This window comes from Schistocerca gregaria, chromosome X (assembly GCF_023897955.1).
Source record: "Schistocerca gregaria isolate iqSchGreg1 chromosome X, iqSchGreg1.2, whole genome shotgun sequence".
NCBI classification, from domain to species: Eukaryota; Metazoa; Arthropoda; class Insecta; order Orthoptera; family Acrididae; genus Schistocerca; species Schistocerca gregaria.
Window position 1 is genome coordinate 532,722,410 of NC_064931.1, and position 26,883 is coordinate 532,749,292.

The window sequence follows — 26,883 nt, forward strand, 5'->3', positions numbered from 1 at the left end:
GCAGTTTCAGATGCTTGGCGCACAATACAGCGATCCTCGCTTGTGGAGGTCAGACGTGGTCGACCGGATCCTTGACGACCCGTATGCCTCCCTCACGTTCCCACGCAATCCTACTACATCGGATCAATTTTGCATACGAACTCTTCACATTTTTGGATACACGATTAGACCAGCCGGCCAAATGGAGACGAACAGTGGTGCCCCTTCCCAACTCTGTCAGATACTGGTAACGCTGTCTCCCACGTACCTTATTTACTGTAACAACGCAAAGCATTAACGTTACTAATGCACTTCGGTATCCGTTCTGTGAGAGAATTGCAACTTTAATTATTCCATACCTACCGATAATGTATACGCTTACAGAGTTACATTGACATTCAGCCACATCTTCTGGGTGTTTCATTGTTTTAGTCAGGCTGTTTATATGAACTAGAAAATAAATATCTGCAATACTCGGAAAACTCACTAATAAGCACGTAAAAACTGTGAAATCATTTCACCTGGAATGTGAAACTGTCATACCGACTGTATACAGTGAAACGTTGAAGAAAAAAACCGCTGTGTTGTCGTGATGTAAAACAGTTACTTACTCGATAGTGTAATGTATATGAGCATATTACAGCATGCTGTAAACACATTCAGTCCAAAATCAAACTCACGTTACCTTTATTTCTCGGAGACATGCTGACACTGTGATAAACAACTTTCTTCAAACAGACGCTACCTCTTACCGATAACATACAGAAACAAAAACAAGTGATGTCGCGAAAGTACATGGTGTAAAGAGTGTACTACAATCAGGCACTGCGAGTGTAGTTCATTCCCTGAGCTAGAGAAAGTGGGAAGTGGCATATATGCTGCGTAAGGACTGAGTACGTTAATCTATACAATTCTAAGCTATGCTGCGTAAGGGCAGAGTAGTAGGTTAGTCAATAGAATTCTAAGGGAGATGAACATTCATTAGTTTGGTTCTAGAAAAATTTGACCAAGGCTAGAATATATCAGAACGCTATAAAATCTAAGTGATGGATATGTTAATTTCCAGGTCTTCTGATAACTTGTACCATTTATTTTATAGAAAGCTGATGGATACGTACTGCTTGAGAATGCGATTCGGATGCCAGATGCCGTGTGTGTACGACAGACGACAAACATTCTGGAAGTAATGTACGTCCCTCGAAGCATGAGCTGAGATTTAAGGCTGTGTTTGAATGCAGAGCCTTGTATTCGATAATTTAAGAACTACCGTCGAGCAGCATTCTAAAAGTGTTTACAATGGCTATACATTATTTTCTACGTTATAGATCATTTAGGGTGTGTAGTAAGAGAAGGCGGACGAAAATGGTCTCTCTCAACATATACAGAATGCAGATTAGAGATACCTACTCCAGAGTAGAGCTAACATAAACTAACAGCGTAAATTTCCTGGAAGTAATTGAGCAAAATATCTAGACGGATGTATTATACTCCGTAACTTGTGCACGATCAAAGTAAATAATAAACGGATGTGCTGTATTTTAAGGCTGGCATTCTTTTTTTTTTATTACTGCGTTTTAAATTGATAAATAAATTTAACGAGCGAAAGTGTATTTGTGCCATGTGTAAGAACGAGAAGCTGTGCTTAGATTTGGTGCTTTCATCTGACTACATTATGCGTTGGTAAAGACCAAACAACGCCCGGAAGAATTCAGAGAAAACGAAGATGATTGTGATTTCGAGTAGCCCTTAGTGTTATAGTGAAACAGTTAGTTTGATAAAGATTAAATTCGCGGTAACAAGAACATTGTTTTTATCTTCTCTCGTGGGAAACACAAAATACCATGGGAAGAAAGGCTTGCATTTGTGCGAGAAGCTATTACTCAAACTAAAGATTTTTGTTTTTTTTTCGTTTCGCTAGGTAACAGGAAGACACTGGAGTGGACAGTACGCGGTAAAGCTTTTCACCTATCCTATAGATATTTCTTTCTAATACAGGTGTGTTGCAGGGGGAATATCAACGTTGTACACTGTAAATGACTATCTGATGTCAACCTGAATACTAAACCGCATTATAGAATTTTATCAGTGGACATTACACTGTGTAGTCGGTCTGGATAGATCCTAGTAAAAGTTCAGTGAAGGTAGTTTCAACTGAAGTTAAAGCGTCCAACGAAGAGTCGATAACGTTCTTTATTGTTTCTAAATCGGCAGTAAACGAAGCAGTGCTTACATTTCTTGTACTTAAGCGCCTTAAATAGGGGACCACCACCCACGAGTGAAAGGGCCGCCCTCATCTTCCATTTCGCAAGGAGCGTTGTGTAAACATCCGCAGCTTATTTCATGATAACTTATCAGATGAACTCCTTCACTCTATCTCTGACAGTGATAACGAGATACTGCTAGCAGTTCAGTTGAGAGCTAAAAATAACTGAACAATTAGCAGCTAATTGCTGGCAACATTTTACAATCCTAGCGGGTTGAACGGAATCGTTACATATACGATTATTATTATTATTATTATTATTATTATTATTATTATTATTATTATTATTATTATCGATTATTCCCATTTAAGAGAGCGTTTGAACTTGAATTCCTTTATGATGATTGATTGTTTTTTCTGAGCCCAAATTTTCTTCATGTGTTCACTGTGTTGTTTCTTTCACTCCGCTGTCCATTTGCATCCTGGTCTCTTCTGTGTTGTGGTGTCAAATTTATGTTTTTTGATGGTGTTCGTGAATTCAGTTCTATTTTCTGCATCGCTTACTGTTATGTGTGCTTGTCTGAGGTCTTCTTCAACTTCTTTTATCCATTTTTTCCCCTGCCTGAGTTGACTTTAAGAATTCGCTTTGAAATTCTGTTCTCATTCATCCTGTGGATATGTCCGTAGGACTGCATTCTTCTTTTCCTTATTGTATCCGTAATCTTGTCTGTGTATTTATATAATTCTGATGTTGGTCTCTTCTTCCAGGTTCCTTGCTCTTGTATCGGGCCACAAATTTTCCTGAGAATTTTCCTTTGTTTCTCTATTTCTTTGATTTTAGTTTTCCCATCTATTCGTGTTGTTTCAGATGCATACAGTGCCTCCGGAAGTACGACAGTGTTGTAGTGCCTCAATTTTGCTTTAATGGATATGGACTTTTTGTTATAATAGTACTATTATTATTATTATTAGCTACTACTACTACTACTACTACTACTACTACTACTACGTCGGTTGACATTCTATATTATGCTCTTCTAATTCTCACAAAACTACATGTCGCTTTGGGTTTGTCATTCTAGTATCCATGAGTTTTTGAGTTTGACGATTTTCTGTTGTACCGAGCACGGGAGCGCGGTCTTTAGCATACTGGACTCACATTCGGGAGAACGACGGGTCAAACCCACGTCCGGCCATCTTAATTTAGGTTTTCCGTGGTTTCCCTAAATCGCTAAAGGCAAATGCCGGGATGGTTCCTTTCAAAGGGCACAGTAGATTTTCTTCTCCATCCTTCCCTAACCCGAGCTTGTGCTCCGTCTATAATGACCTCGTTGTCGACGGGACGTTAAACATTCATTTCCTCCTCTTACTCTTGTCTGTCTGACCATGTACATAAAGAGGTGATCTTTTTCTTGTCGGTAGTTGCCAGTGGGAGAACGGCGATTTCCGTGAAATATCTTTGGGAGTCGGCTAACCATCCAACGTTGTTTTGTTGGTTCAAGCGTCTTTTGTGTGGAATGGAACTGAATCGTTCGGTCAGGGAGTACAGTTTTGAATTTTTGCACATCCACGTAGAATCTTGGACCTTGGATTAGAATATTGTTCTCGATATTGGTCGTTCTGTTTTCTAGATGGCCTTGGTATTGGTGATACGTCAACTCCCGTAGACTTGACGACTGTCTGTTAGTGGTCAATGCCATCGAGAAAACTGGACGACGGAAACTGAGGACAGTATTCTGTCCCGAGTTCAAAGACGTGGTGTTTCTCAAGGGCGTGTTTAACTTCAGTGGTAGACCAAATTATCATTACTAGTTCAACAACATAGCCCCTGTATTTTGTGTATTTTTTGTGGCCATATTTACTCCACGTGTTTGTCACATCCGTACGCCATTTTGACCAATTTTGTTTAGCTGTTCTTACAATAATGTAACCTTTTACGATGTAATCGGTGGAAGTGCTTTGTGTCCGGACGGATTGACGATTTCATTCTTGCTTGGTTAGAGTCCAGTCAGCGCGCTCACAGAAGACCATCGTTCGCAACACCTGGTGAGGACATCATGAGATAATCCCCGCGGAAAAGTATATCCGAAAACAAACTGCTGATTTTACGGACAGTATCACAGGGAAACGTGTATACTCCAAATACATCCTTACTCATAACCCCTAGTCTCGTGGTGACTCGCCAATTTTTTTTTTTTAACCCTAGGATGCATGGTGCCGAAAACACACATGAATGCATATGCAGGGCCTCCAAGGGCCTGCCCTAATTTAAAATTTTCCTCTTTTCATATAATCATTCTTTGGAGTTAAAATTTCTGTCAAATTTATTGTCATATTGAAAGATTCCTAAGATACAGTAATAGGATCTGGTGGGCCTGATTAACATTTTATTAATTTAAAAAAAAAACTCTGAGTGAATTTTTGTTATTTACATTTATTTACATACAACATATACAAATAATTTTATTAATTCACTTATAAGTTGCAGTTTACATTTTATAACATTCATTACAACAAATTTCTTCAATAAAAATATACTCATTATTCACAATATTATGTATATAAGCAATATTTTGACAAAAAGTTATTATTCATTGTTCACATAAAATTGCATTTTCTTAGCTTTCAACATGTGACAAATAGGTAGCACAAAGAACGACACTAAGTTCCTTACAAATGTTGGTTTTACACTTAATGCATATCATAGCACTTTTCCTGTGTTTATTATATGGGCAATAATTGCATCGTCTTCATTTTCCTGAAACAGGTAGTTGGTTCGGCAGTATGAAATCTTTTTCGACACCACATCTTTGCATGGCATCAACGATTTTCTTTGGAAGATTAGGGATCTGAATACGAAGTTCCATTAGTGGTCTTACCATTTTCTCTGCTAAATCTCTTAGGCACAAACGCCTTTTATCACTTCTTCCACTATGGTATGTTAGATGTTGGGCGGAAAATAAAATTTCACTGTTCACTGCTGCGACGTCCATCATATTCATCCATAATGCAAATGGCCATCTTCTTGTTTGTCTCTTGCAAGTGTAATAACGAATTTTCTGGTCCATTTGATCTACTCCACCCTTCGTAGAGTTATAGAACTTTATTATATCTGGTTTCTTTTTTGCATGAGTTTCATCAATGTTTCTGTCGTGATGCATTGTGCTAACGAGAACTACAGACTTTTTCTTTTTGGGAACGTAAATCACCATTGTAATGTCACCTCTAAAAGCAAACAAATAGGAATGAATCGCTCTTGAGGCAGATGGTTTTATCTCGTTAGGAATTTCTGGTTTATTTTGTTTGATTGTTCCCACCACTGTAATTTGCTTCTGAAGCATCTCTTCTGCCAGCTGCACACTATTAAAGAAGTTGTCAACAGTAATATTTTTTGGTGATCCTTCAGTGCTTTTAGCAAGATCTTTCAGCACATTCAATCCAAGAGTTTTCTTAATAGGTTCATGGGGCTTCCTTCCCAGGTAAACAATTCCATCTAAAGCATAAGCAGATGTAGCATCACATAACCAAAATGCCATACTTGGCTGGTTTAGAGGGCATATACTGGGTGAAGCTGCATCTTCCACGGAATGGGACTAGCTGTTCAACTGTTAACGAATCATTGGGAATCATTCTATTTCTACACTTGTCAAGAAATAGTTCCCATACATAGCGAACAGCTGCAAGTTTATCATTTGCAGATCGAACTTCACGGGTACGCCTGTCATCAAATCTAATCATTCTCCTTGTATCCTCGTATCTGTTTACTGACTTGAAGGCCATATATGTAGGCTTTGCCTTTCCATCCAAGAATAATTCTCTAATAGGGACATCCCAACTCTTGTCAACACCAGAAAGCAGTAAAAGACCAATAAAACCGTCCATTTCAACAAGCGAAATGTTTTTCCACGTTTTACCACGTAAAGCAGCCACTCTTTTGCCTTCAATATTTGTGCAGTTGATGATTTCCTCTAGTATTTCCTTGAAGATGAAATAGTCCCAGGCATCCTTAGGTTTACAGGTTTTCAAACCATGGGCTGGACCAGGTCCCTTCTTTACGATATTATGGACAGGCATACGAAAAGTTTCAAGAGGATTAATTTCCAAATCGTTCCATTCCGACTAGTGTATGTGTGGTCTTCTATACCTTTTTGTGGTGGTTCTTCATTTCCAGACTCTGATGAAGTAATATTATCAGAAGGACTGTCATCTGCCTCAATATTCACTTTGCAGGTTCATTGGCTGATTCTTCACTACTTGCATCTTCAAAAATATTTCCTTCCTCGCAAGAATCATCTTCATACCACTGCGGCACAACACTTTCAAAATCAGCTGCAACTGCACGTACTGACTTTCTTGCTTTGCGTGTCGAAGTCATAGCAAAAGGCGTGTCTCTCGAACAGCAGCTTGTGGAGCACTAAACGAGTCCTACTCGAAACAATATGGGCCTTGTAGCAACAAACAAACTACACTAACAATGAGGCTGACAGGAGCAGCACAGGATAACAATACTATGCAATAATAAAGCATTTGACAGCAAAAAGATCAATAATACACCGACAACGCCAAAAACTACTTATAAAGTAGTGTGTATTATTTTTTAGTTATACTATTACTACTACAGCCACTGCTGCTGTTGGCACTCCTGTTGCTGGAAATACCACTACAGTTATTGTTGAATTAATAACTGCTCCCAAACAAATGTTGAAGACATTATAGGCTAAAGAACATTTATAAATATGTGAGGGCTACTGAAGCCCTGCTTATGCATTCAGTGTATAGGTAAATGTATTGAATTAGACAAAAAAAATGAAAAGGTATCTCATTCAGACTTGATAGGAGGAATGTCACAGTGTTAGTGAAAGAGTACTGGAAAGCAGTTTGAAATCAAACAAAAAAATTATAGAATTTTTTTAAAAAAATGAAGACATACAAGGGCCTCGGAGGCCATTTATATGCATCTTAGGGTTAAGAGGCCAGTGTGAACATTCTCCGCACGAGACTAATTGTTGCTTGTTAAAGCAAACCAAATAATTATGTAGTTTATAAAAATTCAAAATAACACTGTAGTTGGGTAAATAGTGCAGCAACTATAGGCCATGTGAAAGTTCTAAAAAACGGACACGAAATCCAAAGTAGTTTATCGCATCCTCTTGTAGGTTAATTGCCTTTTCGCATAGGCACTTGTACTTAAGGAAGACTGAAGCTAAAGCGTCCATCAACCCGAAGGTTGATTTTTCTTAGTGCTGTTGTAGACCGGTGGTAACACCTGTTCCCGTCAGACCACCAAAGCTAATCGCTGTCGGGCTTGGATAGCACTTGGGTGGGTCACTGTCCGAGGCGGCCGAGTGCTGTTGGCAAACGTGGTGCGTTCAACCCTTGTGCGGCCAATTGAGGAGTACTTGCTTGAGAAATGGCGACACAGTGACGAAAACATATAACGGTCGGAAGAGCTGTGTGCTGACCACACGCCTCTCCGTATCAGCATCCGGTTACCCTGAGGATGACACGGCGGCCGGTCGGTGCGGTTGGGTCCTGGTATTGTTGACACGGTATCGGTCAGGTGACGTACTCTTCTCTTACTCCAACCTGCCCAACCAGCTATAACTAACGGCCAGTTAGCTAGATGTGTCCCTGTCAGATATGACGCACTGTCTGTTGATTTCCTCACGGAATAGATTATGCGTTTACAGAATCTTGCGCATGTATAGACTGAAACAGCAGAGTGCTACTTTACAGTGTCGAAACTGCTTATGCTTGAAATCTGCTCAAAGCATTGGTGTCAAATTATATCAGAAGGCTAATACTTCATTTGACCGAAATAACTATAAATATCACCTTTTAGTAAGTACGGATATCAAGCTTCACCATAATCTTAATTGATATTCATTTAATAACTATACGGTAAAAGAAATATGTGATATTTAAGCTCATTAGACCGAACGTAGCCCCGCTTGTTATACTACCTGACAACGTGTCACCTATTTTTCAGGGCCACATCATTGAATTTGCTGTCGCGATGCGCAGTACTGTCAAACAAGGAATCGGTTTTAAAGATAGGCGCCAAAACGAATGTGTCGTAAGCCATTCTAGTGTAACTCGCTTTGGGTCAATGAGATGCGGAAGATGAAAAGCGAGGTTAAATGTTTGTGTCCGCGTTTTGTCATGTACATCGGATGTCATTTCTTATTGCACGTTCCGCGAAATTTTGTGCTTCCCTTTTCATTAATCGTAGCGCAGGCGATTACTGCCTTCGTGCTGAATCATATTTAAGTGCGGACATTTAATACGACTTTAATGGCTTGAACAAAAGAATATTCTTATTTTCCCTTGAAACTTAACACTTCATGGAATTTTAATACCCACCAAATGTAATAACAGTAAACTGAAAATTTTATTAACGTGATAATTACTGTATGCTTGGGAATTCAGTTTCGTGAATCCGCCGCAAATGATAAAATATCGATGAAGGTAATATTACAGTGTGAACTCTTAACAGCAATAAAATGTGCTCGGTCGAATGACAGAGTATAAAACATCACTGTTCTGCAATATGAAAAACCAGTGTGCCCCATGCATACGAAGTACAGCTCCGTTTTGTAGCTGTCAGACAAAGAGGATGTGAAACGTGTTATTACTGCCATCTGGCACATGTAAACCGTTGAAAACGCAGGTTGCGTGACTAAGCGCATCCCATACTCAACAGAACTGGAAGAAAACCTGGAGGCAGATGTCCATCCAAGCTTTGTTCTTTTAATAAGCTACTCGCGTGGCAGCAGGCATTCGAGATTTAGGAGCTTGCCATATCAAAATTTGCATCTGGCGATGCCGAAAGTCAGTCCATGTTCCTTCGGTCGTGTGAACTACTACTCAGTAGCATCGCCCTCATGATTCTTGAGTTTTGCAGTAATTTCTTATCTTACAAATGTACACTCCACTGTCTAACTATATTATCGTTAACTCCATACAGAAGCAGAACGTGCGTTTCGGCAAATTGTGTTAACAGGCTGTCAGAAAAATTATACGCCGATCCTTGTTGTAAATGAACTCTAAGGTGTTTCACATTCAGTAAACCACCGAACGAGGTGGCACAGTGATTACGACACTGTACTCACTTTATCGAGAACGGTGGTTCAAAGTAGTGTCCGGTCATCCAAATGTAGGTTTAAAGTGGTTTCCCTAAATCACACAAGGCAATTGCCGTGATAGTTTCCTTGAAATCGGACACTGCCAAATTCGTACCCCATCCTTCCCCAGCCCCTGATGATGCCATCGAGGGATATTAAACCTTTACAGTACAGCAATTAGTACTGAATTAGCGGGGAGTCTGATGGACCATACAGAGCCGCACCGATGGGTTCTTCAGATTCCCAAGTATGCAGTTTCCTCGGCCACAGTATTTAAACTGTACTGGGAACATTGCATTCAAACTACTGTAGTCATATAAGACAGCGCATTGGTCGGACCACAACTATTTTGATATTATAACCAACGAAGTAATACAGAAGCCCTACTGGCTCACGCGGCGTCATAATTTAATGCGGCCGATACACATGACGCAGCGAGGTGTTTATTATCTTCCGTGAGATAGGAGCGCTGAATAACCAGCTGACAGCTCAGGAGGAAGCACCAATGCTGATCGTTATTCCTTATATAATGTGTGTGCGCGCTGTATTTCCAGGTACAATAATCTGATGTGGGCACAACAGTTGCAGTTATTACTGTATACAGTTATAACCAATCTCAATATTTTCACACAACTTCAGCCTGTTAACTAATTTACAGAACAAAATATTAGCCGTTATTATTTTCGCGAGTAACTTCTAGATCCCTTCAAACTCCATACGTTCGGAAAAGTATACAATCATTTACTAACACCACTCCATCTTCTGTGAAGGAAGAAGGGGTTGGGGGGGGGACACCGAGCGAGGTCGTATAATATGGCTACAAGAAGATGGATGTGCCTTCTGCAATACTGCAGGAAGATTTCGCAGGAATTTAGCCACTGTACATGGTTACTGGCAACGATGGTCATGAGAGTGTGAGGCCGCAAGAAGACCGGACCCCGGACTGCCACATGGCACTACCGAGAGGGAAAACCATAGTGTTTGGCGCATGGCTCTGACGCATCGTACTGCATCTGCAGTAGCAATAGTCGCCACAGTGACACAACGAACTGTTGCGAATCGATATTTCAAGGAACGCTCCGAGCCAGACGCCCTGTAGCGTCCATTCACTAACCCCAAACCACTGCCACTTAAGACTTAAGTAGCGTCAGCAGGACCTCAGTGGAGTTGTTTAATCTTCTATGGCTTACACAAACATTGTCATATAAATGGCGTACACGCCAAGATCTATGGACATAATCGATTAATATATTGTTACTCTGATAGTAATTAATAATCTGTGCATTACTGAGGTGACATTTTGTCATGGATCTTCAAGGAAGTACTCAAATTTCTTTTTAGGATGCAGTGAAACAACTCTGACAAAGTCAGAGTAGTTGCAGAGAATATCTTGAACAAATTATGGATAGGAAATGTCACCTAGTGATGCTACAGAGGAGCTAACCCTTGCCACCAGACCATTGCTTCTGCAGCAAACATGGGTTTATACGCTTGTGGACTGGAAGTGGAACTAGTTACATTGGACCCGACAGCCTGCAGGATTTGAGGTGGGTTCACACGAGTCCATGCCTATAACAACGCTGTACAGTCCACAAAGTGCAATGGGGTCGATGTACGAACTCACGTTTTCTGTCAAAGGCCTGGCAGATTGGTAGGTGTCGGCCCCTGTAACTTCAGCACTCTTCAGCGTCCTTGAATGAAGTTACCAAACACAGTTTATTATTCTCAAATTGTTCCTCGACGCTGAAGAAGGAAATAACTGAAACTTTATCGTAAATCTAACCAGTGATCTCCTCCCATGTAAATTCAATTGCACTTTAGTGAAATTCAATCTGTCTACTGCAGTGGACACTCAGTACCCAGTATCATTTAATTTACCCTTTCGGAAAGAACTAAATAAGAATTCTTAACCAATGCAAATGCAATTTGTTCCGATGTGGACCTCAGTTACTGATTGCATTTTCAACTCTTTGGGTTAATCGATTCAGCACAATGAGCCTCCCAGGCTACATATTGTGGTGCTCAATATCTCCCTTGTCTCAGTGTCTCTGAAGTGTGCATTATTCTCTCTCACTATATTCTGACTACTTTTGTTTTAACTTGGGGTTGTATTTTCTAATCCTCCCAACGGAAGGCCAGGTTCATTGGTAATTTGTACTGGGTGTGACATGCGTATCCCATGTGCTCTCCTTACACAGGCCCCTAGTACAGAGCACTCAAAGCTGACATTGAAGTAGGTGTGCATTTCACAGCCTTTGTCACTTCAGAAGATGACGTATTATCAGCGCATGGGAATAGTACTTCCGAAACTCGTGCATGGTAAGACGATTGCCAACAATTTAAACCTTCGAAAGGAACCCCACAGCGCAATAGGGCATCTTTCTTAGTTTGCCAGGCAGTTGATAATTTAAAAAATGTGTAACATTTTGTAACACTTTCTTGCCAGTCAGATAACCCTATGAGCACTCACGATCCTCGTTATGATGTGATCGGGGTATGGATTCCACATACTTAGGAAGTATAGTGAAGTACTATGAATCCAATCTTCAGTTAACATTGTTTATCACTGGGATTTGTCATCAGATTGCTGATTAAATCTGAACTGGTGCTTTTGGCAATTAAAGTGAATTTGACCATTGTTAAATTCAGTTTTATTTCTTAGTTCAAAGGCTCCTAACAGCAAAGTGTCCAGATGTGCATTAGCGTACTCTCTACTAGGATAAGAGAATAAGCTAGGTGTAGCCTTTGTGATGTAACCCGTGTTGGTTTATTGTACCAATGCTTAAAAGTGGGGGGGGGGGGGGGGGGGAGAGAGAGAGAGAGAGAGAGAGAGAGAGAGAGAGAGAGAGAGAGAGAGAGAGAGAATCAGGCTGATGAGATGCATGTAGGTTTGAATCTAACTTCTGCATCATAGCTTTCTGGAGGTGGTTAATATTTAGCAGTATTTTGTGTATATGTAAATTTCAAATTCTACTAAAATTAATATATTTAGTTGTAAGGTCTGCTCACGAATGGGAAGGTAAACTTCCTTTCTGGTCAAATTGAGTCAACTGATATGGGCTCCAACATACTGACAAGGGTCGCCTTAAATTATTTCAGCTTATAACAGCTGGTTTATATCACAGTGCAGCAAATAAATCGTAAATTCAGAGTTGTAAAACAACAACAACAGAAACTTCTGGTAAACATAGACATAATCTAGAACCCACCGCCTTGTTATTTGATACAGGAAGCCATCGCCCCACACATTACACAAACATTAACATAGTTAAAGGAGTGTTGCCAGTGAACACTCAAAATGGGAAAAAGCTGCCTGACACATCACTACACACTGATGGTTTGGTATGATGTGTCAGAAATTACCTGGCTCAATGTGCCCCATTTTCCAACAGGGAATAGTTTAGGAAAGTGGTTGAGATGTGGCATCCTGTTATCTTAACCATCAGTTCTCGATGAATTTGCAAGAACCTATCATTAGTTGTATTGAGCATGTCAAATGTCATCACACCAGATGTGCCTGCCATGCAGTGAGGTGCAACTTATTTGTCATGTTCTTGACTGTTTATGCTATCACGGCACAGGATACCCTCCTAACGTTTTATGCACGTGTCACATCATAACATGACACTACCACCTCATTGCTCAAAAATGTGCTGTAAGATTAATATGAGGTGCTTGCCTATGGTTATCTTATAGGATTATGTTTAAGGAGTTAAGCATTTTGACTGCTGCATCACAATATCTTTATTCCCTCATTAGATTTTCTAAATAATCTAGTACATACCAAAGGAACAATTATTTACATAACTACAATAACAGAAGGAAAACTACATTCATTTTTTCACATTAATGGTGTCTTTAGCACAAAAGGGGTCATACAATGCAAAGTAAAATATGAAAACAAACTGAAAAAGTTTCTCCTTGCAACTCCTCCTTTTGAATCAAAGATTTTCATTTATTGTAATGTGTAAAACTTTAAAAAAAATATTAGAAGTGTTCAGCATGTAACCATATTTACAAATTAATTTGTGATGTGAATGTAAAAATGACTCTTTCCACATCATCAATTTTATTGTGCAAAATGGTCCATGGAGCATGGAACTAACTCGCCCTTCATCATTTGGATGAAATTGTGTGGTCCATGCTACTGAGTGTGTTTAATCTTGCTGTTCAGTAGGCCATAGTGCATAAACAAGGCTTTTAAAAAAGTTGATTCAAAATAGCAGCATATATGCTATTGCCTAATTCACTGAGGTGACAAAAGTCATAGGATACCACCTAATATCACACCAGACCTTCTTTTTTCCCCAAGTAGTGCAGCAGCTTGATGTGATGTGGACTCAAAAAGTCATTGGAAGTCCCCTGCAGAAATATTGATCCATGCTGCCTGTATAGCCATCCATAACTGCAAAAGTGTTGCCAATGCAAGAACTCACCTCTTGATTATGTCCCATAAATGTTCCATGGAATTCATTTCAGGCAATTTGAGTGACCGACTCATTCACTAGAATTGTCCAGAATGTGCTTCAAACCAGTTGCGAAAAGTTGTGGCCCTGTGACATGACACATTCTCATCCATAAAAGTTCCATCGTTGTTTGGTAACATGAAGTCCATGAATGGCTGCAAATAATCTCAGAATAGCCGAAAATATCATTTCCAGTCAGCGATCGGTTCAATTGGACCAAAGGACCCAGTCCATTCCATGTAAACACAACCCAAACCACTATGGTGTCGCCACCAGCCTGCACAGTGCCTGGGTGACAACAAGCATCCTTGGCTTTGTGGGATCTGCACAGCATTTGAACTCTTACCATTAGCTCTTTCCAACTGAAATGTGGACTTGTCTACAAGGCCATGGTTTTTTAGCCCTTTATGGCCCAACTGATATGGTCACGAGCCTAGGAGAGGTGCTGTAGGTGATGTAGTATTGTTAGCGAGGGAACTTCTGATGGTCACCTGCTGCCATAGCCCATTAATGCCAAATTTAACCATGGTCTCCTAACAGGTACATTCGCTGTACATCCCACATTAATTTCTGTTAGCACTGACAACTCTACGCAAATGCCTCTGGTCTTGATCCTCGAGTGAAGGTCGTTGGCAACTGTGTTGTCTGTGATGAGAGGTAATGACTGAAATTTGGTATTCTCAGCACACTCTTGATATTGTGGGTCTTGAAATATTGAAATCCCTAACAATTTCATAAGCAGAATGTACCACACATCTAGCTCCAATTCCCCGTCCGCGTTGAGTCTCGGTTAATTCCCATCGTGCGACCGTAGTCATGTCTGAAATCTTTTCACATGAATCACATTAGTATAAGTGACAGCCCTGGAAGTGCACTGCCAATTTATACCTGCCGTACGTGATATGACAACCATCTGTATATGTGCGTATCACTTTTGTTACCTCACTGTATGCCTCAGGAAGTATACATGTGTTCCTCTATTGCCAGCATGTCTTAAGTGGAAAGAGTAGAGATTGCAATTACATACAGTTTTGATTTAGATTGTTGCCAAAAGGAAACTGATTTTTGCTTTTTGTAGTTACCCATATTCTTACGGACTCTGCCGTTATATAAAAAATGCTGTTATTTAATGTATTTAGCATAAGCACTTTGGTGCTTCACAAAGTATAGCGTTTAGCTCAGTGATCCTACCATACATTAAAATAGGGAAGATAACCACATTTAAATGTTTACCCATTCTATCACCGATATGCCACATAGAACTGTCCAGTATCTCGTGGTGATATTTAGAGAGACTGATAACTTTTTGTCTATTAAAAGACAAGAAACTATCTGTGTTGGCATTGGTCTAGGTATACTTTCACCGTCTTAGAAAAATGAAAATATCATTACATGGCTTGAAAGACTCCTAACAAGGAACGTGCTACACGTACAACATAAGTGTGCCTTGTGTAAGTATCACAGAATGTAACCCTTACTTCAAAATAATAAGTAACCTTGCAATCCATTTTCTATTTTTTACAAGACTCTTCCACTAGATGACACTTCAACTGAATAGGTAGTACACATATGTTTAGAAATGTGTGTGGGTTAGAGTATAGTATGTTGGGCAGCCTGATATGTTGAACAGGAGAGTTAAAATATAACAAACGTGTTTGACAGGTTGCACATGTAGCCAATTTTACTGGGCTTTCCATTGAGGTAGCAGTCCTGTGTGCCGGCAACCACCTGACATGTATTGGAGTAAAACTGAAAACATGACAATCAGAAGAGGGGTGTATTGGAAACCAAAAATTGTTCTTGAATAAGGGAAAAATGACTATTCATGTTTCTGATCAGATGAGTGCATATATCAGCCCATTAAGGAAGTTCTAAAATGATATCAAAAGTTAGAATTTGTTATCTTTTTGAACACAGCTGTTGTGAATGTGTGATATCTATATCATACAACATGTTATGGGACAGAAAGTGTCAATCATGATATTTTGGAAACAGCTCGCACATCATTCACATGAAGAAAATCCAGGCGGTATAGATATATGAAGAAGCAAACACGATTGGATAAAAGGAAGGAAAGGTGGTTGATAAAGTGCATAGATATTGTTGTGAACACAACATTCAGGCACAATGCACAAAATTACTTTATGTTTAACAAACAATTCTATTTCCACACCAAACACACACTGAGAACACAGGAGACACCCACAGATAAATTCAACAGATCAGAAATACATGAACTCGCGTGCAACACTTGCCAGTCAGTATACATAGGACAAACATGCAAGAACTTTAGAATAAGATACTCGGTGCCCTAAAAAGTAGCAGCACCAATGGCACATTTGCTGACCACCACCCAACTAAAACAGCGACAGATTTAAAAATACTGAAATCCAGCCACAGTCTATACCACAGACTGACAATAGGAGATAACTTCCACATTCAGAAGGCAATAGCAAAAGGCAAACAAGTTTTAAATGAGAACACTACACTCTGTAATCACAATTACTTAACACACTAAAGGAACTTTGCAGTGCAGTGCTCCCAGAACACAAAAGGTGGAGGATAACTCACAACAAAACGTGTGTACTGACAAACATATATGCAAAACATTTTACCACACAAAAAGCACATTCTTTAAAAAAAATAAAGGGATGTGTTAACTTGCTGATGAAATTCACATTTACATCATTTGGTTTGCAGATGACAAGCTATCAGTGCAGGATACCATACAGATGGTCCTACAAAACCATATAGTGTAAAATCACGGTAAGAACAAAAATGAACAAAAACTTCCTACAGGCCTCACTTTGTTTACATCAGTTACAACCTAAAATATGTTCACTTTGTATAGTTTTCAATAAACAAAACCCCCTGATGATGGCACAGAAGTGCAAAAAATATGTTTGGGTAACAAGAAAAAACATTTTTGTGTAAAAGGTGGAACCTATATCCAATAATTTAACTGCAAACATGGAAAGAAAGATGAGCTGCAGATCCTAAAGATGAATGCAGGTAGAAAATTAACTCAACAGTTGGTTTCCTTTTATAATTCATGAAAATCTAAACTACTCCTTTGTCCTGCACTGATGATGTCCATATGAAAAGTACAGTGTCAGTCTCCACAGTCTGACTTTGTCCAAAAGTAATGTTGACTGTTAGGCCCAGGGGACTGACATCACCCAAACAGTGTGTTCATTGTGAGTCCCATGGAATGGATAATGCTCTTAAAGTGTTTATAAAGTGATGGTTTTGTTGACATTAAGTGTGAAGTTGCAGATTCACAACGTTTTTTAAAAATTTTGCATCTGACAAGAGTTTGACAAAAAAATAATGAAAATATTTCATGAGGACTATCAGGAAAATACCGAAAACTTCTTTCTCAGCCATACAAAATGTTACCCAGATTATGCATAAAAAACTAATTAGGAGTAACTAGGGTTTTTCAATAGCTATTACAGGTAGCACGCAAGGGTGCTTAAAGTGAATGCATCAGACCAGTGTCTTTAGTTGTTACACTGATTTTATTGCATTTGATTTTATTATCTGACTGTGGTGTTCATACTAAATTTATCCTGATATTATAATTATTAAACAAATTAGATTCTCATTTGGGCAGTAGCAGAATGTAAAACATTGAAGATTGTTGGCATTGTTTCAGATGCATATTTCTTTCAACGATTCTGCAACTACTACATTTGAGTACCCATCTGAAGCTTCCCTTATGGGTGAACTTGCAACTCCGGTATCTGGTGTACCTACACCAACAGGTGAGATTATTAACATAAATTATTGTTCTTGTAGAAGTACATACTTTTGAACTATGTATGGTTCCTAAGGTTCCAGATGTAGTTTTATTTAATTATTTATTTATAGTGAGTAAATCTTGATCTTTCAGTGATTGTGTGTTAGCTTGATAGTTATTTCATTCATTTGGTTGCTTGCTGTTTTAAGGAAGTGTGATTGATTTCAGTTTTACAAAGAGTATAATATTCTAATCTTCCACATTTGTTAAAATTAATTTCTAAAAACTCAAAGCTATGCTTCATTGTAACAACATTAGTATCATCATCATCACACTACCACTTGATAACCACAACCAGTGGATACTATGTAGTAAAAAAATTATTAGTTGTTGAAGGTGCATACATTATCATCATAGAGAAGATAATTTGTTGGTGCTCTTCATTTGAAGATTTATCAGTCATTATAATTGTTTTGGATCTGGCATAGTTTCTCAGATACTCTCTTGTGGCCTGAGAAATGTCATATATTTGATATCAATAATAGTTTTTTTGGAAGCCCAGGTTAAGATAGAGTTACTGTGAAACAGATCATGTAAGGAGTCTTTGAAGCTGCTCTTGAAAGAGGAATTATGGTCTAGAGCAGTCTCTCTCTCTCTCTCTCTCTCTCTCTCTCTCTCTCTCTCTCTCTCTCTCTCTCTCTCTTTCTCTCTTTCTGTGTGTGTGTCTGTGCATGCATGGCTCCTTTTTTTAAAATTATTTGTAGTGTTTTATTGTACAATGTGCATTCTGCCTATCATAAATTGTCTCAACATTATGAATGACAATGCCGAAAAAAGTCTGAGAAAAGAAAGACTAATTCTTCTGTGAATGTTAAGGGAATCAAACATACTGTGTCTTTACATTTCTGAAGAATTTTATAATCGCTGCCTCATTTTACAGTAATTGTCAATATCTAATACAAACACTGACAAAATATGTCTTCAGAGATAGTATTTCATTATCTTGACATTAAGGTTCTTAATTTCGTGGAAGTTTTAGAAAAGGAAGACCATCAAGCCTAACAATGATGTTTACTTAATAAATACTGTGTAACAGAATTTTGAGTGTGTAGAACATGGTCTCATTTTTTGCATTACTGAACACACATACAGAAGAAAGACTTGAACTTAATGACTTCATTATATTTCAGTGCGGCTGAAACCACCAGTTCCTCCAAAACCTCCTTGCCTTATTAAAACTTTACCTGTAGGAACTGAGTCACTTGTTTGATATCAATAAATTTCCTCTTAATAGAAGGTTTAGAAACTATTACTTCATCCAAACTTGTATGGCAACTGAATACTGTAAAAAGCTTTCTTGTTGTATTCCTATATAAGTCTCAACATACATTCTAGCTTAGTATTTATGTATGGTGATTTCATGAATTAGTCCATTCTAATAATTGTGTAGCAAAAGTAGCTAATACTGTTGACTGTCCTAAGTGATACCATTAAAGTTTGAACATCCTATATGAACATAAGTAGTAAACTGTTCCGAAGTTGAAAAATGCATAGCACTTACATTATCTCACGTTAGGGGTAACTCATTTCTTTTTTATTTTAACTATAGTACTTTGGCAGTGACAATGTGTCTTGACTTTGTGGTTAGAATATTCCCTTCACGTGTAATACGCTTTTGTAGGTGGCAGTAGTCTTGCTAGTTACACACCAAGCAAAGTCGTACTTGGCACTGAAGGCTTCCAGCTTGGTGTAACTCGATCCCTACCAAATGCAAATCAGCCAGTCACCACAGACCAAGAAACCCCACAGAAGGATGAGACACTGGATACAGATCCACACTTGAAACCAGCCGAAGATGGAGAAACAATGGCTTGGAGTGAGGGTAACACTGCTGACCTACTCTTCTAAGGTAAAGGCTTTGCACTTCAGGGATTGTAATACTAAATTGTGTTATTTAGTTAGTTCTTTTGGTTGGGGCAGTTCACATTCTAAGTGTGTGTGTGTGTGTGTGTGTGTGTGTTTGTTTGTTTGCTGTCCAGTAGAAGTGTGTAGTACATAGTCCCTGATAAGAGCTGAAATGTCTTCATAATTTATCTCTCATGTCCGCGTAAACTGTGTGTGTAGTTTGGAGGGGGGTGCATACATATCAGAAATTGTGCCTATTTTTCCATTTGAGTGTTTCAGTTTTGATCTCCAGAAATGTTATTATTTACAACAGTTTCTAGAACTTCATTAAAAATGTGAGGTCACAAGAGCATACTTAAGAGATTTACTTTGGACAACCCACAGTTATTTTTGCTTGTTTACAGTTATAAGATGTACCAAGCTATCAGTTTCCTTTGTGGAATGTAATTCACCATGCTACATTCTACAAAGCACCACAGGGATATTCAAGAGATAAGTGTAACTTGTCACAAATAGGTAGTAAAGATATTGTCCAGCTGAGGATTGTCTGGGCTGTGTTACTACCTTTTGAATGTTGTGAAATGTAAATGAGCAGTGAACTTTCTTGCTAAAACCAGCCAAATTCCTAATAACTATGGAAGGAATTTAATTTTTTGAGTATATGATAAAACCATGAATCAGAAATTATTGTGTACTTTAGATTGCATGTTATCAGCAAGTAATAGACTGATATCTATCTAGAGATACTCAGATATGAAGCAATTTCTGAAGTACATATTGTTCTGGCTATATATTCATAAGTATGGTGATGGATGCCTTAAAGACTTGTCATAAACTAAAGAAGATTAAACCAAATTTAATGTGTTCACAGTAGTAGATTGAGTACACACATGAATAATTCTGAAAATAGCAACACCCAGTATTGCCACAGTGAATCCAAACTTTAAAGTCTGTATAGAATGGTTTCCTGACAACATGCGAGTACCTTTGCAGAGAGGTGACTGATAAGTAGGTCCCGCAGCATTCACCTTAAATGATTTTAAAGGTCATCGTTATTGCAGCCACAGTTAGTAAACAGTCCTCACTCAGATGAATTTGAAATGGTAAAGTAAGTGCCAATACCCCTCGATATCAGAGTGTGGAATATGAGTGAGCTAGAACAGACACTCTGGAAGAAACTTGTTTGTCATATCATGACTTACAGTGCCAGAATTTAGTGTCTTCCCATTTCAAGTTGTCCATTTATGGCCAAATACATGTTGTAGGTGCACTTGTTGACTTAACCTAGCAGTATGCATTATGGAGTGGCACAGACCACAAACTGATAGTGGTTTTACAGGTGCCATTGAATGCAATATTCATTGTCAACTGTTGAGTGTTTAGTGCAATTTGAACAGCAAGCATTACATCAAGGATATCCTATAGCTCAAAGTACTGCCACCCTTGCAGGGAATTCCAGTTGAAGAACAGATGCAGCCACCAATCAAGCTCAAATGTTCACCAGACACAGACTTGCATAGAAACTGTAATGAGGGAGGTTCTCCAGGAACATAGGAAAGTCCTATTTGATTCACTGTGACGAGATTCTGATTGCACCATGTGATGCTTCACACCATACTAAATTTGTAGCCATGCATCATGTGCAGTTGTGTAATCATAACTGTTTAATTTTATTTATCCACCCTTTGTATTAAGTGAATTTCAGTAATATGTGTCCATCTTAATGTTGCAGTTTTCACAAATATTTTGTTTTTGAAACTGTTGTGGTCTATTTAATATTGACGGCATTGCAGTCAGGAGTAGTGGGGTTCAAATCAACGTCTCATCATTATGTGGATACCTTAAAACACTTCTGGAAAATTACAGTATGGTTCCTTTGAAAAGGACAGGGCCAATGTTCAATCTAAGTTTGCACCTCATCTTCAGTGAACTTGTCATTGATGGGATTTAAAACCATACCTCTCCTTTTGAAGTACAGACAAAAGCCTTTTTGCTACGTGAGGTGAAACGTAGTGAAGGAAAAGTTGGTGTAGAACAAAAAAATTGTCATTACTTTAATACTCGGCACTATCATGGAAACACTGATTATAGTGCTACTGACTTTTAGGATTCTCGCCATTATTTGTCACCCTATTCACATCATTGTAAAGTCGAATCTCTTTTATTTTTCAATGTATAGCTTCCTCTTTCTTCTCTTTATGTTGTTTGGCACTGACTAAATTTAAATTCTTAGAATACACAGGAGAGCAAAGGTATTTTTAGAAAACATGCCAGGTCCAATTGTTGCCTCTTATCTCTCACTGATTCTTATTAAAAGTACCCTCCATATAACAAATATGCATATATCAAATGTGTGACATTTGTGTTTATATTTATAGTCTACCACAAGTGCCTTATTCTGATTCATTAATTTGCTTAAGAATGTGATTTTTGTCTATTGATTGTAATATTGTTTGAATTTTGAGCATTTAGGATTGTAAACAGAATTCAGTTATTTCTAGTTTTAGTCTGTCATTACTGACATAATGTGCTTATTATATAAATGTCTTTTTTTGTTTTTTTCAGCTGTCTTTGAAGACCATTTAATATTTAATGAGTGCTGCTCATGGTGAGCTTGATGGAAGGTTGCTTTTAACTCTAGTCTTCCAGAGAAGTATTGGAAAGGAAAGTGATCAGAGAGTGATAAGTCATGCTGAAGTATGAGTGAAGTTTTTGTATGAGATTTTATCTAAAATTTGTATATTCATACTTCTGTGGCTGTTGAATCTTACCTGTTGTACTTTTTTTTTCATTTTATGAAGTTTGCAAGTATAATCACTCCTCTCATTGCCCAATGCATTAGTAAACTAGATGTTCAGTCATTCTTCATTAAATTATTCTGAGATGTTGATTTAGTTGTACTTGGTTTAAAGAAGCCAAGGAGTCAATTCCATATATTGAAACAGTATATTCTAAGTGGCTGATAGTTTTTGCTAGGTGATATTTAATGTATGAAATGCCATGTAGGAGTGATAAAATTACCAGTATTGTGAATATTTGTAAATGTGTGTTAGTGCTATGTGTGAGAATTCAAGAAGTATTCCAGTGTTATATTTTCATCATTTATTAAGTATGAAATTATTATTGCCTAAAAATAGCACTCGAGTGTTTGACTGTATGTAGATGATTTATGTTCCCATATTTTGTGTGCAATGTGATGTATGTAGCTTAAGTATCTGATCATTAGTGTTAAAGACTGTCTAGTCATGTGTAACCTAAATAACTTAATAATTTATAACTTTACATACCTGAAATGCATTATTATGCAGTTGTCTGCTGCTCGTGAAATTGTACAAATTTTTGAAACAGATGCATTCTAAAAATTCTGTGATGCATTGTTCAGCACTTTTTTTATATTTCGTTTCTTTTTAATACAATCTGGAAAGATGGAAATTTTGAATAATATTTTTGTAAATAAATATGTAACAAAGTTCCTGTGATTCTTTATATTTCGAGTGTCTTGATTCCATTTGCTATTGAATCATAGAGCATTTGCTTTGTGTATGAAAGGTGTAGTGTAATGTTATAACTTCGATGTAATAGCAGAAAGTGTATGATATAAGTTTGTGCTCAAATAAGTTTTCAATATTCTGTGTATGCAAAACCATGTATTCACCGTAGTTTACATAAAGTGATGGTGTTCAAAGAGGTATTAGAAGTGACACAGCAGTGTTTTGTATGTATACCATATATGTTGGTCTATCTGTGTATCTAGGGTGTGACTTTTAGAAAGAACACACCAAGTGTGGTATAGTGATTAATTCTTTTTATATTCCATGGGAAAATATTGCGCATTTTGCAGAAGGCCACACTTCCTTGTTGAAAAATTTATTAATAACCTTTTTAACAGCTAATTTAAAATTTAGTAAATAACAGTACTATTATACCAACTAAGACCCATTAATTTGCATTTTCAGTCATGTAGGTTAAATGTAGTACCACTTGTTTTAAAGAAATTTTATTCACTTTAAACTGTTTAAGCTGTTATTGTCATTTGAATTTGAATGTAATATTCTGTGATGTATGAAAAATATTGTGTGTAGTATGTAATATTCACTATAGTCTTAAAGTTTTATTTCCATTTACACAGAACAATCTATATATTGCATGTCTTTGATATATTTTGTGCTTATTGTACATATGTGATCTTGTGATTCCATTCCAGTTATTTATGTATCAGTTTATTAAGCACCAATTATTTATACTTGGCTGAACCAATAAATTTTTTCTCCACAGTATTGCTTGGATTTAATATTTGTTTGTTATACAAATTATTGTTGGTTTTCATAACAGGTACCAGGTACCTGCAGTGAAAAAAAAAATCTCTCTCTCTCTCTCTCTCTCTCTCTCTCTCTCTCTCTCTCTCTCTCTCTCTCTCTCTCTCTCTCTCTCTCTGTGTGTGTGTGTGTGTGTGTGTGTGTGTGTGTGTGTGTGTGTGTGTGTGTGTGTGTGTGTGTGTGGAGCATACACTGAACAATTTATTATTTCATTGAATTCTGGCAAAGTTACTAATGGCTACACAGTTAACACTGAAAGCAAATCAGTTCACTATCTCATATGATTGATGTGTTTGGTGATGGCACACATCACTGAACCAATAGTTAATGTTTGTAAGTCTTAGGACATTCTGTATGCACAACTAAAAGTCACTGCTTTTTATTTTAATCTTGCAATTGCAGTATCAATGCCACCATCACAATTCTTGTCACTACTGCCACAATATTGGCATTATCTGCTGGTACAAGTTTTGCTTTTATAACCAAACTACCAAACATGGAAGCTTGTGAGTGGTCTGCACAAGCAAGTGACAATACCCCCCCCCCCCCCCTCCTCCACCTTTTCCTCATTGCCACTGAAAGTAATTTGCATTGAGAAAGTGATGGTCTTCTTTTAAGGGGCCTACATAATAAATGAAATGGCCAGATTGTTTAAAATGTAGTCCGTTATTTTGGCAATCACTTGTCATGGCAGTATAGTAATATGACCATGATCTGTAATGTATTTGTACTAAATTTAGAGCTGGAATTAGCTAGTCATATCAAATAACTGTGCATAAAATAAGTCCTCTATGCGTAGAATACTTATAAATGGTCACTATTAAACTGTTTCTAAATTTCTGTATCTAAAACCACCACTTCATTGTATATATTGTCAATTTCAGTTTTCACCATATCATATATGTTGGTATCTGCTGTGGAAAGATAAGTTTGAACCACCGGATTAGTATATCATAATCTCTGAATGTACAGTGTTGAAAGTAAGTCATTTATTTTAGCCAGCGTCATATTTGTCACACAAAGAGAAATGGGGGTCTTCGAAGATTTCCTCATTGCCATGTGTGGTATGTTTGTAAAATTTGCAAGTTGTAATTTGCTGCTACTATCTGAATTTTAATTGGCAGTCGTGCTCAACATTCATGACACCATGGAAGACAAACTTACTTCCAAGGTACAGGCAAGAAACTGATTAACTGTGTGCCTTCTGAAATTTGCCCTATTCACAATTCTGAGATTTTAATCAAAACTCCCACCAAAATACTGTTATTTATATGACAAGAGTAAACAAAATTCACACTGATTTGACAGCACTAAGTTTATAGTATTTTAATCCCAAAGTAAGATTATTCCTGCAGACCTAACCACACCCACTCTGCAGCTGTATTCATCCACTTAACACCTTTTTCATAAATTTTGTCATTGCTGGTAAGTTCCTTATGTTTTGCAATAATTTAAAATCCTCCTCGGGTGATCTAAATAATTCCAGTTCCACAAATTGTCTTTTATTATAGGTCATATATTGCACATGTGTTCGCACGCCCACACACAGGACTGCTTACTTATTTCCCAAAGCAAATGACAGGTGACAAGCATGCACGTAAGTCCTAGATTTAGGTGGAGCAACACAGGAGAGAAGAGGTGCACTTTGGACAGCTGCCACAGTGCTGCTTCGCGTCCAGGTATAGTGGGGCCACGGAGCTGCGCATCAGACAGCAGGTTTACTTGACTGTGTGGACAACAAATGCACAAGCTTGCCAATGTGCAGGATCTCTCAAACAATTTTAATGAAACTTCTGAGGAGATAAAAAAGAAAAAATCTCACACTTCTCAGCTTCTACTTCTACATCTGCATGGTAACTCTGCAATTCACACTTAAGTGCTTGGCAGATGGTTCATCGAACCATTTTCTTCATACTACTACTCTACCATTCCACTCTCGAATGGCGCGTGGAAAAAAGGAACACCTAAATCTTTCTGTTCGAGCTCTCATTTCTCTTATTTTATTATAATGATAGGTGGGTGTCAACAAAATATTTCCGTATTGGGAAGAGAAAGTTGGTGATCGAAATTTCATAAATAGATCTCACCGCAAAGAAAATCGCCTTAGTTTCAGTGACTGCCACCCCAACTCGCGTATCATATCAGTGACACTGTCACCCATATTGCACGATAACATGAAACAAGCTGCCCTTCATTGTACTTTTTCGATGTCCTCTGTCAATCCTATCTGGTAAGGATCTCACACCGCCCAGCAATGGTGCAGCAGAGGACAGACAAGTGTAATGTAGGCTCTCTCTTTAGCGGGTTTGTCGCATCTTCCAAGTTTTCGGCCAAAAAGTGCAGTCTTTGTTTCGTCTTACCCACAATATTACCTTTGTGGTCTTTCCAGTTTAAGTTGCTAATAATTGTAATTCCTAGGTATTTGGTCGAATTGTCAGCCCTTAGATTTGTGCGATTTATCGTATACCCAAAATTGAACGGATTTCTTTTAGTACCCATGTGGATGACCTCACACTTTCCTTTGTTTAATGACAATTGCCACTTTTCGCACCATACAGAAATTCTCTCTAGATCATTTTGTAATTGGAATTGATTGTCTGATGATTTTACTAGACGGTAAATTACAGTGTCATCTGCAAACAATCTAAGGGGGCTGCTCAGATTATCACCTAGATCATTTATGTAAATCAGGAACAGCAGAGGGCCTATGACACTACCTCGTGGAATGCCAGATATCACTTACTGTTGTACTCGATGATTTACTGTCTGTCACTACGAACAGTGACCTCTGAGAGGAAATATCAAATCCAGTCACACACCTGAGACGATACTCCATATGCACGCAATTTGATTAATAGTTGCTTGTGAGCTACGTTATCAAAAGCCTTCTGGAAATCTAGGAATATGGAATTGATCTGAGATCCCTTGTCGACAGCACACATTACTTCATGGGAATAAAGAGCTAGCTGTGTTGCACAAGAATGATATTTTCTGAATCCGTGTTGGTTATGTATCAATAAGTTATTTTCTTCAAGGTGATTCATAATGATCGAGTACAGTATATGCTTCAAAATCCTACTGCAAATTGAGGTCAATGATATGGGTCTGTAATTCAATGGGTTACTCCTATTTCCTTTCTTGAATATTG

The 26,883-nt window shown here is 38.0% G+C and overlaps 1 protein-coding gene across 1 annotated transcript in view; it reads left to right on the forward strand.

Moving 5' to 3' along the window:
• Positions 1-23,696, forward strand: part of LOC126298159 (uncharacterized) — a 133,004-nt gene extending 109,308 nt beyond the window's left edge. The window contains exons 3-5 of the mRNA XM_049989468.1: positions 17,431-17,539; positions 19,196-19,423; positions 21,985-23,696. Coding sequence (XP_049845425.1) covers positions 17,431-17,539; positions 19,196-19,422 — 336 coding nt within the window. The 3' untranslated portion in view covers position 19,423; positions 21,985-23,696. The remainder of the gene's footprint in view (positions 1-17,430; positions 17,540-19,195; positions 19,424-21,984) is intronic.
• Positions 23,697-26,883: the final 3,187 nt, after the last annotated feature.